General features: G+C 40.8%; 1 protein-coding gene across 4 annotated transcripts in view; it reads left to right on the top strand.

Moving 5' to 3' along the window:
* Positions 1-4,003: 4,003 nt before the first annotated feature.
* Positions 4,004-19,267, top strand: part of RANBP3 (RAN binding protein 3) — a 39,072-nt gene continuing 23,808 nt past the window's right edge. For 2 of the 4 annotated variants that reach the window (XM_087952551.1, XM_087952550.1), the window contains exons 1-3: positions 4,004-4,045; positions 7,735-7,790; positions 15,384-15,547. In XM_087952551.1, coding sequence (XP_087808677.1) covers positions 4,024-4,045; positions 7,735-7,790; positions 15,384-15,547 — 242 coding nt within the window. In that variant the 5' untranslated portion in view covers positions 4,004-4,023. The remainder of the gene's footprint in view (positions 4,046-7,734; positions 7,791-15,383; positions 15,548-19,267) is intronic. The other 2 variants (XM_026670948.2, XM_026670947.2) reach the window with 1 other exon arrangement.

The following is a 19,267-nucleotide window of genomic DNA, read 5'->3' as shown; positions in this document are numbered from 1 at the left end:
CATTTCTTTGGGTAGGTTTCCAGAATACATAATCATTTATGCATAGCTAACATTTCCAAAACCACACAGGATTCCAGGAAGGCAAAGGCAAAGGGATTCCAAAGGACAATAATACAGCTATGGAGCATCTCCTCCATATATAAATATATAAATATATATGCATTCAGCTTTGTTCGGGTATTTTCCCACGTCATTGTAGTTGTGCTTTTAAAGTTGTGCTTTAAAAGCACAACTACAATGACGTGGGAAAAATACCCAACAAAGCTGAATGCCATACATGTGTATGAAAATTAAGAAAACATACATATCTATCTATCTATCTATCTATCTATCTATCTATCTATCTATCTATCTTCCAATAAAATGCACTAAATTCCATTATATTATCCTCATTCAGGGGTGATGACAGTTGCCATCCAATATATCTCAGAAGCACCAAATGGAAAGATTGTAAGACTTTTTTACATGCAATGGCTTCCCCCCTTACATATTCAGTTTTAGAATTATTAGTAGTGAACTAATACAGTTTGGGAAAGGCTGCTCCAATATATTAAAAATTAAGGGCCATGGTGGTGCAGTGGTTAGAATGCAGTACTGTAGGCTATTTCTGCTGCCTGCCGGCTGCCTGCAATCTGACAGTTTGAATCTCACCAGGCTCAAGGTTGACTCAGCCTTCCATCCTTTACCTAAGTAGGTAAATGAGGACCCAGATTGTGGGGGCAATATGTTGACTCAGTAAACTGCTTAGAGAGGGCTGTAAAGCTCTGTTAAGCAGTATATAAGTCTAAATGCTATTGCTATTGTGATAATTTTCTACATTTCTCCTTATCCCTCTTCTTGTGTCAAAAGAGATACAAAGTTCTGGTTCTTGGACCCTTAATCCACTACACCACGCAAGTTATTAAATTTTTCAACAAAACAGATAGTCCTCAATTTACAACCACAACTGAGTCCAAAATTCCTGTTGCTAAGTGAGCTTTACCCCCATTTTACAACTTTTCTTGCCACATTTGTTATATGAATCACTGCAGTTGTTAAGTTAGTAATATGTTTGTTAAGTGATTCTGGCTTCCTCATTGACTTTGCTCATTAGAAGATCGCAAAAGGGGATCATATAACCTCAGGACACTGCAACCGTCATAAATACGAATCAGTTGCCAAGTATTTGAATTTTGATCACATAATGGGGATGCTGCAACAATCACAAGTGTGAAAAATGGTCATGTGACCTTTTTCAGTGCTGTTGTAATTTTGAATGGTCACTAAATGAACTATTGTGAGTCAAAGACTGCCTGTATATGCTGCCTTAGGCACTTGAGTAGAGGTACTCCTTGACCTCAATTGAGCCCAAAATGTATGTTGCTATGCAAGGCAGTTAAGTGAGCTTTGCTCTATTTTACGACCTTTCTTCCCAGAGTTATTAAGTGAATCAATGCAGTTGTTAAATTAGTAACATGGTTGCTAAGTGAATCTGGCTTCCCCATTGATTTCACTTGTTAGGTGGCAAAAGGGGATCACAGGATACTGTAACCATCATAAATGCATGCCAGTTGTCAAATGCCCAAATTTTGGTCAAGTGATTATGAGACTGCTACAACGGTGATAAATGTGAAAAATGGTCATAAGTCATTTTTTTAGTGCTGTTGTAACTTTGAAGGGTCACTAAATGAATGGTTGTTGATGACTATCTAACTCTAGTCAGTTTATATAATACAGCTAACACAAAAAATGACAAACAACCAATTATATAGTTGATACATGTCAGGGATATAGGTAATATAGACCTAGTGCCAGCACAATCAACAGAGAAACTTTATTGTACAACGAAACTTTATTGTACATAGATTACTCTCTTTCAGACCTGCTCCCTGCCAGTCTATTGAGCCTGTCATTCAGAAAACCCAGAAAACAAACTGACATGACATTCTGGAAGGCTACATGTGGAAACTCCCAGTTTGGGAAGCCTGCATTTGCTCATTGTGATGAGAACAAAGTGATTACTAGGCTGATGTGATAAAGTTCCTTCATGTCTTGTGCCCTTTGGGAAGAAGAGAGAAGACAAGATTCTCCATGCTGTTAAACAACACCGAGGCTGTGAAAAGTGTGCACTGACTCAGAAGGCGGCATGATGTCATCAATCCCACCTCCCCTTCCTTCATGACTCTACTCCTTTGTGAAGGTAAAAGGTCAACCATTGCCATCATAGAGGGAGCACATGTGGGCAGATGCCCCAGCTCAGATAGCCAAGGGCAGGATAAGCAGGGTTATGTTGGAGGAGAGGATACCGTGGATATTCTGGGACACAGTGAATAGGCTGCTTTTTGCAGTCTGTCCACTTCTACAGATAGCAAAAATCTGTTGGCAGCTTTGGAAGGTTACTATCAGTCTGACAGGAGGTAATTGGACAATAGTGTCTTCCTATGTTCCTAGGAAATTCTCATAGTGTCATCATGTCTTAATACTTTGAATACTGATCAGGTCTATGGAAAATCCTTTCTCAAAGTAAACTTCTGTTTTGTTTTCAGTTTTGACATTATGGCCACAGCAACAGAGACTTGTAGTAATGATTTTGAGATTATAAGGCCCAGAACAAAATGCCATCTGTTTTATTCTTGTGTAGGACTGTCATTCTCTGACAGAGATGCAAGATAGAAATTAATTGAAGAGATATTGGTGTCCTCTTTTATTTTTTCTCTCTCTTGCTATATGAAAATACATTACAGGGTAATGAATGCATAAAAATTAAAACCTAAATAATATATTATAGTGTGCTACAGCGATTAAAGTATTGGATTGGAAAAGGAAAAACCTAATACAGTTTCAGACATGGAAGCTCACTGAGTGACTTAAGACCAAGTCCCCTCTTGACCAAACCTCCTAAGTTGCAGTAGTGGGGAAAAATAGAAGAAAGTAATGTGTAAATAGGTCACCTTGAGTTCCTGAATCGAAAATGAAAAATATATATAATAAATTAATAAAGAAGTGGTTACTAGAATGAAAATGATAGTTATCAATTATGTTGCTCTAATAATTTGTCACTTTAATAAATAATTCCATTATCACATGAGCATACTAAAGATACAAGCAAAAATATATCTTACATTAGCTCATAGTTATTGCATTGTTGCTAATAACTGCTTGTGATTGTACTATTTATATAATAAGATATATATTTTAAACATATATTTCCCTTTATTTTTCCCCCAGGATGGATTAGAATTATTTAGCATAATACGATTAATACTATTACAATTTATTACATCAGGGATAAAATATTGTTATTGAAAACATATGCCACGATTCCTTTGTTCGATTAATATCGTAATAGTAAAATGTATTACAAGTCATAGAAATGATATAAATATGCATATATTTAGTAGATATAATTATATCTGCATATATAAATAAACATAATATAGATGCAAATCATTAACAGCGAATTAAACATTATTAGTAATGCAGCAGTTGGCACGACCTGACCATGTGCTCTATTTAAAATAAAAAGCGATACAACAGTTGCGCCTTTTGCCCATTGGAGCGGCCTCCTCTGTGACGGAATGTTCTCCCATACGCATGCGCCCGTCTCTTCGCACCGGGAGTTCGAGTTTTACTGGATACAGTACTGATAACAGGGTCGAAACAAGAAGTGCGCATGCGTACATGCGCATTAGCTGCCCCGCTCTCTCTCTCTCTCTCTCTCTCTCTCTCTCTCTCGTCCTTCGCCCGACTACGTCCATGCCTAAGTCCTCTATTGAGCCCGCAAAACTGTCCGTGGGTGGAGCCTTTTGAATTAAGATTTTAACGTTTAGCAAAGACGCACATGCGCAACGGGTCTTACTGTAGCTCCTCCTCCTTTTTTAATCCTCCTCCCTTTTTGTCTTTTACAAGCGGTCTCCTTGCCCCCTCTTTTTGCGCATGCCTCTTGGCGTCCCCTGTTGCTCTTACTAGAGCGCGCATAGACCGGGCAGAGCGGCTTTGCCCGTCGTTGGCGCAGTGTATTGTGGGAGTGATTAAGGAAGTAAAATGGCGGACCTGGCCAACGAAGGTAGGTGGCCAGGACCGGGTGGGGGGATTGCGGTGGTAACAGTGATGGGAAAGAAGTGGCTAAGTGCAAGTGAGAGGGAACGAGAAGCTTTTGGCCGGATGCTTCCCAGATCTTCAGTGGCCGTCTGGGGACTGCCCGGATCACCAGAACTGGCGTGTGGGCTACGGCCAGGCCGGACAAAGGGAGCGGCCTCCCGGTCCCCTAGGTGGCGAAGATGAGGATGTCCTCTGAGCATAGGCAGAGGGCTCTCTCAAAAGTTCAGTCTCGAGCTGCTCCCCTCTCCATCCTTCATGCTCTTTTCCTAGGGCAAGAGTGCCTCTGAGCAGTTGTGGAGTGCTGCGCTAAGAGTGAGGAGATTTCGCGTCACCCAGAGTTCAACTCTGCTGGCTTTTCCTCCTTTCTTTTGTTGACATAAAAGCTGTTTTGAATGTGCATGGAGTCATGGCAGAAGCGATTACATCTGCCTGGCGTAATTTACTAATCTGGTGTTTATTCTTATTTTATTCCATCGTGTTAAGTAGATTGGAAAGAATTACCTCTGAAGTTGGATTGAACAGTCAAGCTTGTAAAGTTTCCCAGTTCTGTCAATTATGCTGAATTGATACGGATATGCCTTAAGTTTCTCTAGGAAATGTCAGGTGTGAGAGTTCATCACTAGTATCAGATAAGGAGATTTCAGGCAATCCATCGCTAAGGCTGAAGGACCAGTGTGTGTCAGTTGAGAAGGAGCTGTTAAGAGAGGACTTAATTCTGACTTTCTCTGTCAACTGTTATTACCAGAGCTGAATTTTTAGGTTACTTCTAATAGTTTGGATATGGTAATTTATCTGGATATATGTGGATAGATTAGTAAAAATTGCTGACTGCTAGAAATTAACAATGGTAAAAGTACTTCATTCATTGAGTGCTTAGCTGAGGTACAGTAGCCCCTTCTGTGCAATAACTTGCCCATAGAAGCTATGTCTGAAAATCAACAGGAATTAGTGAATTATAATGATATCCAAGGATTAACTAGCCCTGCATTCCTTTGATACCTGGGCAGCAAAAAGAGAAGAAAATAGTGTCACAAATTTATATGTGTATGTGGAAATCTGTAAGCAGTATTTCCCTTATGTTTGTTATAATAAACATCCCTGGGTGGTAAATGACATTTAAAATTGTTTTTTTAATCCAATGAAGGCAAATGTATGTTTTAAAAAGTAGCATAGTGAAGCATCTCAACTGATGCTGGCTTCAGTCCCAAACAACTGTTCTTCTGTCTGCTCTTTTTATTTGTTAGCACATCTTAGATGATCTGAATAAAATATGAGTGCATCTGAGCATGGGAAGAACAGTTATTTCTCTTTATAAAGATAGAATCAGCAGAACAGCCTTTGGTAAAAATGGAATATATTCCCTAAAATCTATAAAGTGGAAGGGACGTTGTAGGTCATCTAGTCCAAACCCCCCCCCCCCCGCCCAAGCAGGAGTGAGTGAATTTCGTATGAGTGAATAGAGCTTCCATGCTACTATTAGTTCTATCTTTCTCTGCTAATTTTTAGGACAGGCTCAAAGATGAGATGTATAGGAGTAAGTTCCTATCACCACAGCCTATCATGAAATATGTAGAAGAATGCCTTAGAATTTATGCAAATTGCTTATTATTTTGCATCTTGGACAAGAAGATAGATATAGACCTAGACCAATCAGAATCAGAAAGAACTTATGATGGAAGCGGCCATTCTCATGAACTCCTAGATGAAGTAATAGGTTAGAATGGCTAAGATTGTGTAAAATAGTAATAAAATAGAAGTGCCATAGTGGTAGAAAGAAACGGGTAGCCCAATCAGGAAGATCATCTCCTAAATTAAAGAATCTATAGGTGCTGATAATATCACATATTTATTTATTTTTTTCTTAATAAAACACACAGCACATTCACAAGCATCAATTTATATAATTAGCTTCTTTTCCCTACGTGCCTCCTACCCACTGGTAGATGCCATATCTGTATAATGCAGTTGGTCTTCTGCTTGCAACCAGAATTGAGCCCAAAATTTATGTTGCTGAGTGAAACAGTTAAATGAGTTGTATCTCATTTTATGACCTTGTTGCCGTAGTTGTTAAGCAAATCGCTTCAGTTAAGTGAATCGTGTGGTTGTTAAGTGAATCTGGCTTCCACCATTGACTTTGCTTGTTGTAACAGTGGGACAGTGTCATAAATACATGCCAGTTGCCAATTGCCCAAATTTTGATCATCTGACCTTGGGGAAAGAAGGAAGTGGTTTTGAAGAAAGAATGACTGGTTTTGAAGAAAACCAGTCATCTGTAACTGTTGTCAGTGCTGCTGTAACTTTAGTCACTAAAGGAATGGTTGTTAGTCAAGAACTACCTGTACTGTATAATCTTGGGATAATCAAAGCTTATCTGGCAAATTAGGTGGTTTAAAGTTTTAAGCATAATAACATGCGTCAAGAAATCAGACACAATAGTTCTGACAGTTCAATCCTAGAAGTTTGTCTAGCCTAGCATCTTAGTTCCTTCAGTGATTATCAAATTACATTGAGGAAACAATCACTTTCCTCTGATTTTAGCCTTTAATATTTAAAGTTAGATTACACCTGAAATTTGAGGTTCTGTAATTGGCTGTCATAGCATTGATAAATCTATTAGTTTGTCCAAGTCCTTCATTATTATTTGCATTTACTTGTCATAGAATATTGTGCTTATTAGAACATAAGAAAATCTCTGCCCATATCAGTCTCCCATCTGCTTCACATAACTGTTAACCTGATGCCTCTACAAAACTCACTAGTAAAATAAGAAAATTAATTGCTTCCAAGTAATTGATATTCAGAGTGCCTATAAATGTCATTTCATAAACAAGTATACTTTATTGTTACTGTCATGAATAGAAATTTACTCTTCCATGAATTTACCTTGTCTCTTTTTAGAGCCATTGTTAATTGGGCTAATAAGTTATTGTCGTCCTGAAATACTTGGTGGAAATACCTCTGGAGAAAGTTATTTTATTTATTTCATTAGATTCATAACAACTTTGCTTGCTCTTGTATTCTGTAATGCTGCTAAAAGAGTCTGGAGGTATCACAGACTATAATTTTGAAGTCCTTCAAATATTTGTGACCCAACAGAACAAAGTGCATTGGACACTAGCCTTATTTATAAACCAGTGGCCACATGTTGGATGTTGTTTTATCTACATGAAGCATTAGACATCATTATTTTATAATTCTGAAATCACTCAACTTCAAAGCCTTTAAAACTAAAAAGAATAAATACTTCGTTTACTTGTTTCAAATATTCCTAAGACATTTTTCAGGACCAAATCCTTAAGTAAAATGTATAAAATTAAAGAAATTAGGCAGGATACATAAGTGAATAAAGGATGGTAGTTGTTTTACATTGCATTAGTTCACTTAAGAAAATGTATTGGTTGAACAGATTTTAAGGCCTTCTTTATTGCTGTTACTGATATATCTATGGAAACTATAAAAGAGTTTGGTATCAGTGAGATGAGCATCTTGCTTATCAGCTGACCTGTCTTTAAGAGTGTTTTTCATCCACACCTGAATAGTGGTGAGAAAGAGCTGGTGGTTGGTTAAGCAGCATTCATTTGTTAGAGCGAGAACTGCATGTGATATATCTCAATATTAGGCAATATAAGATCTCTTTTATTTATTTCTTCACAGAAAAGCCAGCCATTGCACCTCCTGTCTTTGTATTTCAGAAAGATAAAGCACAGAAGGTAAGGAAGGCTAATGAATTTATTCTTGCTTGCTTGAGACAAGAGAATGGTGATTTTTTTTTCAGGCTTAAGTGGAATAAACTAAGAAGGTTTTTCAAGTCCTCTTCCTAATAGGAATAACATGATGTTGATCGATCTACTGAGGATTTTCTTTTGTGTTACTGAGAAAACCAGGGTCATGTTCCAAAATGTGTACTTAGTTCATGTACTATATGCTTAGGCCTCTTGTGCAATGTCTGAACTTATACAACATCTAGGCTTATCATATATGATCTGGATAAAGCAGAAAACGTACTACCAGACAGCAGTAAAGAGATGTGGGGGCCGGGGTGGAAACCAACCCTCTCTTTGCTGCTGACATTTTTGCAGTGCTGATATGGTTTCCTAACTCCAGCATTCCATATATGAGCATTAGAAGGGAAATTGGGTGCATGGCTGACAGATGAATCCCTGAGAAATCTCCCGGTTAAAAATCACAAAAGAATAGATAGATGAGACCTTGCTATCCTAATTAATAAACGTACATCTGCTCTTGAACAAGGGTGGTTTATACATGGATTTCGTAAGAGAAAAGAATATTAATGACAAAGAATATTGCCTTGCCTCAAATGTTTTTGCCAATTAATCAGATTATTTGATTTAAAAAAATCCCATAAGAAACTCTCTTCTTAATTTGGCAGTTTTATGCAGAGTATATTCTACACTGTCCAATTGTAATTCTCAGGGGTTTTGAAGAATAATCTTTTACTGCTTGTTCTGAAGATGCCACAGTCCATCATCTAAAAGAGTAGTCAACAATTGTGAGGCATATTTTCAAGTGATATGTCTGATATTTTTTGTCTTTCAAAAATATTCAGTTGGTAATCAGTAACTTATTAAATGCATTCTTCTTATATAAATGATTAAAATTCTAAACATAAAATAAACGTTAAAAAGCACAATACCTAAACACAACTAGAAACATAAACGTACAAATACAACACTAAATGTCTGATTTAAAAACATGTCCATTTTAGCTCTTCGCTTTCCTTATAGATTCATTAACCATTTATTATTCTTTTATACCATTGTAATAAATCCTTAAATTTTCCATTATCTTCCCTTATTTAATCTATTAAACCTTTTAACATCAACCTATTTTTCTCTGCTTTTATAATATAATCCATAAACCAGCTCCATCTTTAATAAAAGCTCTATAGATTTCTCTCTAATTAGACATGTCAGTTTTGTCATATCCACCAAGATTGAATATGGTTTTAAATATCCAGTCTTGTAACAATTGAATTTTCTTTATTTTTCCTTTTCTCTGCATATAACAGTCTTGCTCCAGTGATCACATACAACAATAAGACACCATGCTTTTTACTTAGTTCCTTCTTCCATAAACCTAATAAGTACATTCTGACTTCATCTGAAAAGGGATTTCTTTTATTTTCACTAATATCCTGTGGTTCAATAACCAAATTTTTTTGGCCAATTCACAAGTCCACCACATAGATTCTATTCTACTTTCCACATTTCCAATGTTTACTTTAAATGTTCTTATACTTAGTTTCACAGATATCAAATGCCATCTGTACATCACTTTCTCTAAAATTTTCTCTTAAATTATTGCACTGAGTATAGTTGCATTCTTCCTTCTTAAATGATAAGAAGGAAAGCCTCTTAATACTTAGCAGTAGCACTTAAATTTATATCCTGCTCCATAGTGCTTTATAGCACTCTCTGAACGGCTTACAAAGTCAGCATATTGCCTCCAACAATCGGGGTCCTCATTTTACTGACCTTGTAAGGATGGAAGGCTGAGTCAACTTAGAGCCCATCAGGATTGAACTCCAGGCTGTGGGCAGAATTAGCCTGAAATAGTGCAATCTAAACACTGTGCTAGCAGGGTTCTTCTAAGTTGAACCTAAAGGGAAATAAGCATGCTTCTTGTTCCAGAAATAATTACTTTTATGCAGATTGAATGTATTAAATCAAGTTATAAAGTTACTCGTGAGCAATGAATATTTTTAATTAGGTGGTTCTAATATTTTATAGGCTTTATGTTTTTGCATTATCACCCTGCAGTTGACAGGGCCAGGAAAATATGTCTGAGTTTAGTATTATATGGCTTTTTGCATCACTGTTAGGTTAATTCTATATCTTTTTGTTTTTTTCCTTTTCCTCAAGTTGTTTCTGTGAGATTACTGGCATACTCTAATAAGAGCAATGATATACCTAAAGGGAAGGTTTTACTTCCTTACCTGTACGATGAGGAGCTGTTTGTCATCTTCATTCATTTTCTAGACTTCATAGCAATTAGTTCTGTATGTACCATATAAATTACTGGATAAACCAGTAATTTTAGATTACAAAACTACACCCCCCAAAATTGGGTTTGCTTTATCCATAGATGGGCTTATCTATGTATATATATGGTAACAGTTTTTAAAAGTACCCATATATACTCACGGATAAGCCCAGTCTCAAATTTTGAACCAAAATACTATGAAAAACATGTCACCCTCAGATAAGCCAATTGTGAAAATTTAAAACAGAATCTGTTCTGGAAAACAACATTTATTGATACAAAGTATTAAAGTCCTTTAGAATATTATTTTAAAATGTACAAAAATTTCAAGGGTTGACCTATCTGCAATTGGCACATTTTTCATGATATGTTAAAAATGTGAGGGTTGACTTATCTGCAAATGGGCTTATCTGCAATTTTATACAGTAATGAGTATAGTTTCATTTCTAAGCATAGCTAAAGACAGCTCAATACTTCAGTTTTGGAATTTGAAAATTTCATAGGTTTTAAGTAACTTCAAGTACTTTTACCTTATTGAACTGTTGTGCAAAACTTTCTCTGATCCTGCTTCTCTTTGGGAAATGAAATGCAGGTTTAAGTCCCATATGAGTAGAAGAAAAAATTGATTGCCGGTGTTAGCCCTGAGAGAAATCAGAAATTTCTCTTTATCTTAATGTTTGGGAAGGTGATATAACACAGCATACTGGTCAAAATAAAGGAATTTTATTTTGTATTTTGTCAAACAGTGCACTGATGATTTCTTGTAATTTGGAGCATATAGAGTATGGTTCGGTTAATAACTGTATGTATGGGGTCAACATTGAGAAGATTTTATGCAGTGTCTCTCTTACAGAGGTGTTCCTGCTGGTTGGTTCTTCAATTACATAAAATATATAAGTACAGAAAAGTGTAATGCAGCCTTTCCTTTTTCATATTTACTTTGTTTAATAGCCCATCCATCATTTGGCCCAGGCTGGGTTAGAAGAGAGAGGGAATCTAATAATAATTTGCAGATCTTTGTATTGCTTTGTCATTGTTTGTTCCATGTTTATCTCTTTTGAGCTGCTGTCTGTTTTCCAAATAAGTGAAATGTTGCTTTGACTTTTGCCTAAAATCTGATACATGTACCGTGTTTCTCCAACAATACGGCCTCCACCAATAGGAAGCCCCAGCATGATTTATTGGCATAAAATCAAATTAAGCCCCTTCTCCCAAATTAAGGCCCATATTAAACATGCAAAATGCGGGGGGATGGCGGGGGGGGGGGGCTTGCCGTTAGGAAGTACCTTGTTGCATGCCCGGATATGGTGCTGCCTGCGTTGGTGGGGCACTTCACACCGTTGCTTTCCCTTCTCCCTTGCTGCCGCAGCGTTAGAGCAACGCCGCAGCGTTTGGCGCAGCCATGTGCGGCCAGTCAGGGCTCCTCCCTGCAACTGGAGCCCTGAGGAGACACTTGGCTTCAGGTGCTCCTGTCGCCGCCTTCCCTTTGCCTTCGAAGATAAAACGAATTATTTTAAAAACCTCCGCTCATCCCACCAGGGCCGCACCGGAGCCGTGCGGGCTGGGCAGAGCCGGAAAGCAAGCTGCAGGTGTTTCCTGGCTCTGCCCAGCCCACACGGGTCCGGCGCGCCCTGGTGGGATGAGCGGAGGTTTTTAAAATAATTCGCTTTACCTTCGAAGGCAAAGGGAAGGCGGCGACAGAGCGCCTGAAGCCAAGTATACCAACAACAAAAGGCAAATCCTCAAGGTGGGCTGGAGGGAGGTGGCTGCGTGCCCCCCAGGCTGCTTCAATGCAAGGTCCTGACCTTGCCCAATTGCAGCATCCTGCCATTGCCGCCGCGTCCTTTTCGCCGCTGCCTCCCTCTCTGACTGCGAAACTCGTGTGCTTCGCCAACGCTCCGAGCGAGGCGAGCTCTTTCATACATACACACACACACACACACAGAGAGAGAGAGAGAGAGAGAGAGAGAGAGAGAGAGAGAGACAGACAGACAGACAGACGCCGGCGTGCTCCGAGAGGCTGGCTCTTTTCTCTAGCCGAGGCTGACGTCTGACTGAATCTCTATCCCGCTCCTTTATCCTCACGACAGGGTCGGCAGCGATGCTCTCTAGTGCGGCCACCTCAGCTTGCCAGCCTTGCCCCGCTATGAGACGATACTGTGACAGCCGCCGCTGCCCCGCTCCCTTCTCTTTTCTCGCCTCTCCTCCCTTCGCCATCAGGAGCGTGCGCGCCTGCTGCCACCGCCGCCGCTCCTGAGGCCGGCTGGGGCGGGCAGGCGGGAAAGCAAGCAAGGCAGCTGCACTGTCTTCTTTTTCCCTCAGCGAAGCGCTGCCGCTTGCCGCCACCGCCGCCACCTGCGATGGGCGAGGAGGAGGCGGCGGAGGAGGCGCCCAAAATGTTCCAATTTGCTCGTCCGAGCAAAGCGCGAGCACTGAGTAAAGGGATGAGAAAGAACCTCAGCAATCCCTCAGCTTATACGATGTCTGGCGAGTGCTCTTTGAGTGGACCGGAAGCTTCTTCCTTTAAATCCTAAATTCAGACCAAGTTCAGTCGTTGGGAGCCGTTTTCTTAATTCCGTAACCAAAAGGAGCCAATGGGCAAATCCCTGTTCGCGCTCTGCCTGGGGCGCCCAGCGCAGCTGACAGGCGGGCCCTCCTTCCCGGCAGCAGAGCTCTCACCAAGGCAGCGAGCGCCTTCCCGCTGGGCCCTCCGCTCATCCCGCCAGGGCCGTGCCAGAGCCGTGCGGGCTGGGCAGAGCCAGGAAACACCCGCGGCTCGCTTTCCCGGCTCTGCCCAGCCCGCACCGTTCGGCGCGGCCCTGGTGGGATGAGCGGAGGTTTTTAAAATAATTCGCTTTACCTTCGAAGGCAAAGGGAAGGCGGCGACAGGAGTGAATGAAGCCAAGTGTCTCTGGCCGCACGTGGCTGCGCCAAACGCTGCGGCATTGCTCTAATGCCGCGGCAGCAAGGGAGAAGGGAAAGCAGCGGTGGTGGAAGGTCTCCCGAACATCCAAGCTGTCGCCGCCCGCCCACCCGAGGATGCAAGGGGGGGGAATTAAGTCACCCCCGAAAAGACGGCCTAGCCGTTTTTTCGGCGGTCAAAAAAAAATAAGGCCCGGCCTTATTATGTGAGAAACACAGTATATCAGGGGTCAACAATCTTTTGGACCTCAGGGACCACCAAACTCATAATTTTAAATCCCACGGACCACTAATTTGAATTTTGACTGACGGTGGCTTGCTGACATTTTCCCAGGGTTTCTGCAAGAAAGCAGCAGAGATCCTGGGAAAATCCCCAAAAAAGTCTGCAGGAAAAGTCCCCACCCCGTTTTCCTACCAATTAATCATTCTTTATTTGGGATCGCAGGACACCGTCTCCAGCTCCGTTCTCGGGGTGTGGGGGGAAGAGACTTTTGGCTTCATGCAAGGAAAGCAGCAGAAGCAGCAGAAGTCTTTCTTTCTCTTCCCCAAACTCTGCCAGAATGGCGCAGCCTCTTGGAGCACAATGCCTTGCAGGGTCCCAAAGACTCATTTCTGGTGAAATTTGGGGGAGAGAAAGAAAGACTTTTGCTACTTTCCTTGTGTGCAGCCAAAAGCAGAAGAAGAAAGAAGCGGAAAGAAGTAGCCCTGTGGCCAGGCCAGGCATGGGGGGGAGGGCGAGTGGGGCAAGTTCCGCCCCCCTCTGCCCTTTCCTCTCTCCCGTCACTACCTCATGTTGTTCGCGATGCAAGCCTTGTGTTCTCATGTGTTGCCGCACAACCTGGATTAATTGCTTTGGGAGTTGCTTTGGGGGTTAAATTTCTCTGCGGACCACCAAAATTTTCTCGCAAACCACCAGTGGTCCCTGGCCCAATGGTTGGCAACCACTGATATATATGACTCAACCTTGGTATACTTTGAGTGGGCTGGTAAATTGTGTGAATTTATTTTCATAGTTCCTTTACTTGATACATGTGAGAATTGAGGAAAAAGTGGCAGAATTAACCTAGTATTCACCATCCATAGTTTGGAAATATCTTTTCCTTCCTTCCTTCCTTCCTTCCTTCCTTCCCTCCCTCCCTCCCTCCCTCCCTCCCTCCCTCTTTCCCTCCCTCCCCATCTCACAAACACATACACACACTCCTGTACTGTAACCTTTCTGCAGGAATTATCACCACCTTTCAAAGTGACATGACTTCATTTTTGGTCATTTATTTGATTGGACACTAGTTTTCATTTTTGAAAAACCTGGTCTCTTAAGTTTAAAATCCAGTTTTGGGGAACCTTCAGTTTTCTGCCTTCTGCACAGTAGTGGATTTTAATCTGTGCAGATGCAGATAGATAAATCAACGAGACGTCCATAACAAAGTACATTTATTGGTTCATCAGGTATCCTCATAACTCACATTTGTGACGAAGTTCTTCTTTAATGACCAATCCTTTGCATATCTGCCTCGTCGTAAAAGATGGTTATCTCCTAACCCAGGGGTGGGCAACAATGGCTCCTTTACAAGTTATGGACTTCAATTCCCAGAATTCCTGAGCCAGCCTCAGGAATTCCTGAACCAGCCTCAGGAATTTTGGGTGTTGAAGTCCACAGGTCATAAAAGGGCCATAGTTGCCCACCGCTGTCCTAACCCATCTCGTAGTGATAGAAAGCAGCTGCCATGAGTTAGAGAGTTCAGGCAATAGTGAAGAAAACTTCCCTCAACCCTTCAAGGGTCAATTTAGTGACCAATCAGGATTACAGATGTGGCCACGTGACATGAACTACATTTCCCAGGATGCCTTTTCACTACATTTACCTTGATGCATTCCCTTAAGGGGACAGCTCATAATTCCTAACTAACTATCCAATCCCCATAGACTGGCTGGGACAGCACATTCAGAACTTGGTAGATCCATCTCCAGGAAATCAGGCAGTTTTGAAGGAGAGTGTCAAGGAACCTAGCTGGTGATATCTGGAAGTCTTTGCCAATCTGGTTGGAGCCTGTGGAGCTTGTTCACTTGTGATTGAATAACAGGGAGTGTCTTCTTAAAATCTGACAAATGTTATCAGTGTTGCTTGTGATTCATATAAAGCCGAAGATTTATGGGGGGTAAAAGAGGTGGAAGGATTGTGCAGAGGCTGCTTGTCATTGGGGTATATGTACTTGAATCCCAGCTGCTGCTGCTGTAATACCCATCCGTTTATACCCCACCTGTTTATGATAGTGACAGAATCGTTATTGACCCAGTCTAAGAAAAAGGGCCCTTAGTGGATCCTCCTCTGTCCTTTTGCTGCCTGGCACTGAAGGGCTGTTGTTCTTCTTTGCTCCCAGTCCCTTGCAGAGCAAAAAGGGCTGTCGGATTCAGGCGAGGACCCTCAGGGAGAAGCAGAATCTCCTCACCGGGCTATGGGTCACCCCAAATCAACAAGGGGTGCAACCTTGAGGTTCCTGCCCCCTCAGTTGCTTGTATCCGAGCTGCTTCCTGTATTGGCAGGGTAAGTCAGAACCTACCAAGGATTTCTGGTGAAACTCTGTTTTTTTTAAAAAAATTTTTTTTTTCTTTTTTTAGTGTTCCTTTCCTCCTCTCTAAAATGCCTATATTTAACTTGTCAGCTGTGAGGCTTGCACTTGTAATTGCTTCCCACCTGTTTGATTTCCTCTCTCAAAAATAATGGGAAGTATCTTCTTTATAGCTGACACAACAGATCTTCTTTTAGACAAAGAAGTTGTGCAAGCCAAATGGTCTTTATTTAGTGCAGTATTGCCTATGCACTGATTGGCAGTAGCACCTCGGGTTTTTGGAGAGATTTTCCCAATCCTGCTTAGAGATGTCAGAGATTGAGCTTGTGATCTTTTGCATGTATGCAGTATTTACTGAGCTACAGTATTTATCCAGGGAATATTTTACAAAAGATAGTTTTTGAATTTCTTAGCCCATAGGAAATAACAGGAGGCAGCAGTAGAGAGGAACAGAAATTGGCTTCCATCTTCAAAAATGGAACAGGTGAGCCTTCTATGGAGAGCTTTTAAGGTTCAATGTTCAAAGCCTTTATTGTCATTGTACATCATGTATTCAATGAAATTGGTTTAGCCTCCACTGGTGCAGTCCATACAACATGAATGAATAAATATAAAGAATAGTTTTTATACAAGTAGTTAGGGGGAAAAACTAGTCATATGTTTCCATATGTATATCATATTCTGTGCAACATTATTCTGGTGTATGATCTTATATTATAAATATAGTCCCTAAGAAGTTACTCTTCTGACAAGGAGGCATATAATGATTAGAAAAGCGCATATGATAAGCATCTCAGACTGCAGGCATGTAGCCTACACCTATAGCAATGTCATTTCTTACTATTCACCCAAATGTGGTATATGAAGGCAGTTAATCCTTCATAAGATAAGAAGTTCTTTTTCCTGTCTTCTTGATTATCCCAAATACACTTTCCTGGAAGTAAGTCTTGCTGAATGCAGTGGGCTCCCATCTGAGTAACCGTGCACTGCATTTCTTTATTAAAAGTATTGTGCTCTAATCAAAGCAGGAAAAAGAAGAGCCTTTGAGCAAGCAAAAAAAAGCTGTCAGTGGATGGAGCAGGCAGAGAGAACCGAAAGTGTGTCATCCAGTGTGTTCCTTTGAAAAGAAGCCTTGAACTTTATAAGTGAAAGCTGCAGCTTTCTCTCATTCTCTTTGGCTTCTCTCTGTGTGCGGCAGGGGTGAGGATGTGATATATGACTAAATTAGGGGTCCGATTTACATTACTTAGACTTTGAGGAAAAACTGAATTTGAACCATTATAATAATAAGTAGGAAGCCATGTGAGATATGCGTGGATGAGTCTGCATGGACAAAAACTGCTTTTCAGAAGGTTTATATTTCAAGTGTCCAAAAATGGGATACATGGGGTATTCATTCACTATACAACGCATATGATGTTAATGCTAAAATGTGATGCTTTGGAACTTCTATGGAAAATCAGTATAGCACTTTAAATATATTTGATTATATCAGCCTCAGATTTCAACTTGACTCAGTCTCTTCCTCTCTCACTAAACTTTCAGGGAAGCTGCTACTAAAACTGTGGTGAGGAGATAGAATATCCCCAGTATGTCAGAGATTATGTTCTTATTCATTTTATTTATATTTATTTGGGTTTTCAAAATTAACACATACTGCCCTTAATAAAAAACAAAAAACAATTGGATATTGGGTCTTTGCAGTGGGCATAGAGATTGCAATGGTTGGCGGGCACGCTGTGAGTTAAGAAGAATTATGCCTGGAAGCTTCAGAAGGAATCATGAACTTGGAGGAAATGAAAATCAATCAGTCGTATGAAAAGTGGACGTAGAAATAAAATAGGGGATTTGTGTGAGAGGGGGGCTTTGAGAGCCAGATATGTGGCCGTGTTTTATTTAAACAGTAATAGTAATAATAAATCAGTGTTATATCCTGCCTGTCTCCCAAGAACTCTGGGCAACCTACAATCATTAAAATGTTTAAAAACAAAGAACAATAAAAACACACAGATACTTATAAACAGCAAAGATGAAAAAATTTGGAAAGAAAATAAACCCAGAAGAGAATCATAATTAAAGGGGGGAAAGGTGGAAAGGTGGAATCAATCATCTTCTCCAAAGGCCTATAATGGGATTAGAAGTGCAAAAAATAGTATACGGTGTGTTTGTTGTCTTGCTTCTGATTCAAGGGGGAGAGAGAGAGAGAGAGGCAGTTTTTTTGACTGGAATAATACTAGACTATATTTGTAAATATTATCTAAGCCAGCTGCTGTGGTGCCAGTCTATGCTGATTGCCCAACATGTAAGGTCTAGAAGTAGAAAAGGCCACTTGTCTCTGTTACAGAGTCATAGAATTGGAAGGGCCATTTAGTGCAAACCCCCCCCTTCTCAGTTCAGTGAGTCAAAACTTCCCAGATAAGAAGACTCTGGCTTCTGTTGCTTGAACGTAACCAATGAAGGGAAACCCACCGTGGAATTTATTTGCCTCTAACTTGAAATCATTGGTCCATATCTTACACTTTGGAGGGAGAGCAGATAGATCTTGAACATTCACAATATCTTGGCCATCTTTTGAGATATCTAAACAGTGGTCCCCAACCTTTCTGGCACCAGGGACCAGTTTCATGGAAGACAATTTTTCCATGTACTGGAGGGGGGATAGTTTTGTGCGCATCCTGTGCATGTGCAGATGAAGCTTTGCTCACTCGCCTGTCACTATCCGGCCATTGACCAGTACCGGTCCACTAAAGAGTATGTTCATAGTCCCTCAATCTTTTCTTGAGAAGAAAAACCCTTTCCAAATCCTTCATAGGAGAGTCTCTGATGTTTCCCTGTGTATTCATTGTCTCCTATCCACCCCCCACCCCCCCCGTTCTCTTCCGTAGCCTTCCATCCTTTTCCCCCCATGTGTGTGATGTATTCATCAGGTCCTCTTCTAACCCAGCTATCTAGGCATACACACACCCTTTTATGTCCTGTTTCGATTGTCGCAACCTGCACGGCCATCTAGGATGCCGTGCAATCGGCAGCGACCATCCAGGAAGTTGGTAGGAGCAATGAGATCAACAGCGATCCACCCGACACCCCAGCCGAGTCCCTCTGAATGTGTCGAGCTCCGGATTGGGTGGCATGCCCAATTGGACCTCTGGAGCCTGACATAGAGTTTCTAATCCATTGGTAATCTTCATTCTCTGAAATGGTTACTCTTCCTAAAATGTTTGCTCAAAACTGGTCCCAGGATTTGAGGTGGGGGCATGTCTTCCATGGGTGATTGCCTCATTGGAATAAATTCTAACCACAGGGCAGGAAGTACTGTTGACATTAGAACTCAAGCTGGTTCTTTCTAAGTTTTAATGGAGGCTTATTTTGGTCCAGAAGTTTGTGTGGCTGTGTACTGATTTGGCAAAACGGATGTAAGGAAAGGCCACTAATTGCTGGCTCATCCTCTTCTCCGCTGTGAACGTGAACATTTCTTGTGGACCTGTGCTTGTGGCTTAATTATTTCAAACAAATTTGAATTAGACTTTTCTGTACGTAACATTCAGTGAAAAATTTTGTGTACAAGGTTAATCTATAGTTTAGCGTTATGTGCACAAATGGCCTTAAGTAAACTGTAGTGCTGGAACATGCTGCCCCGTCTTTTTCCATGCAACTGCGAGGAGGAATTTGTGATTTGTGATTAAGACTAAGCTACA

The sequence above is a fragment of the Notechis scutatus genome, chromosome 1 (assembly GCF_049901735.1).
Source record: "Notechis scutatus isolate UNSWTSFEM ecotype Mainland chromosome 1, rNotScu1.2, whole genome shotgun sequence".
Taxonomy (NCBI): domain Eukaryota; kingdom Metazoa; phylum Chordata; class Lepidosauria; order Squamata; family Elapidae; genus Notechis; species Notechis scutatus.
This window is presented reverse-complemented; position numbering and strand designations above follow the sequence as displayed.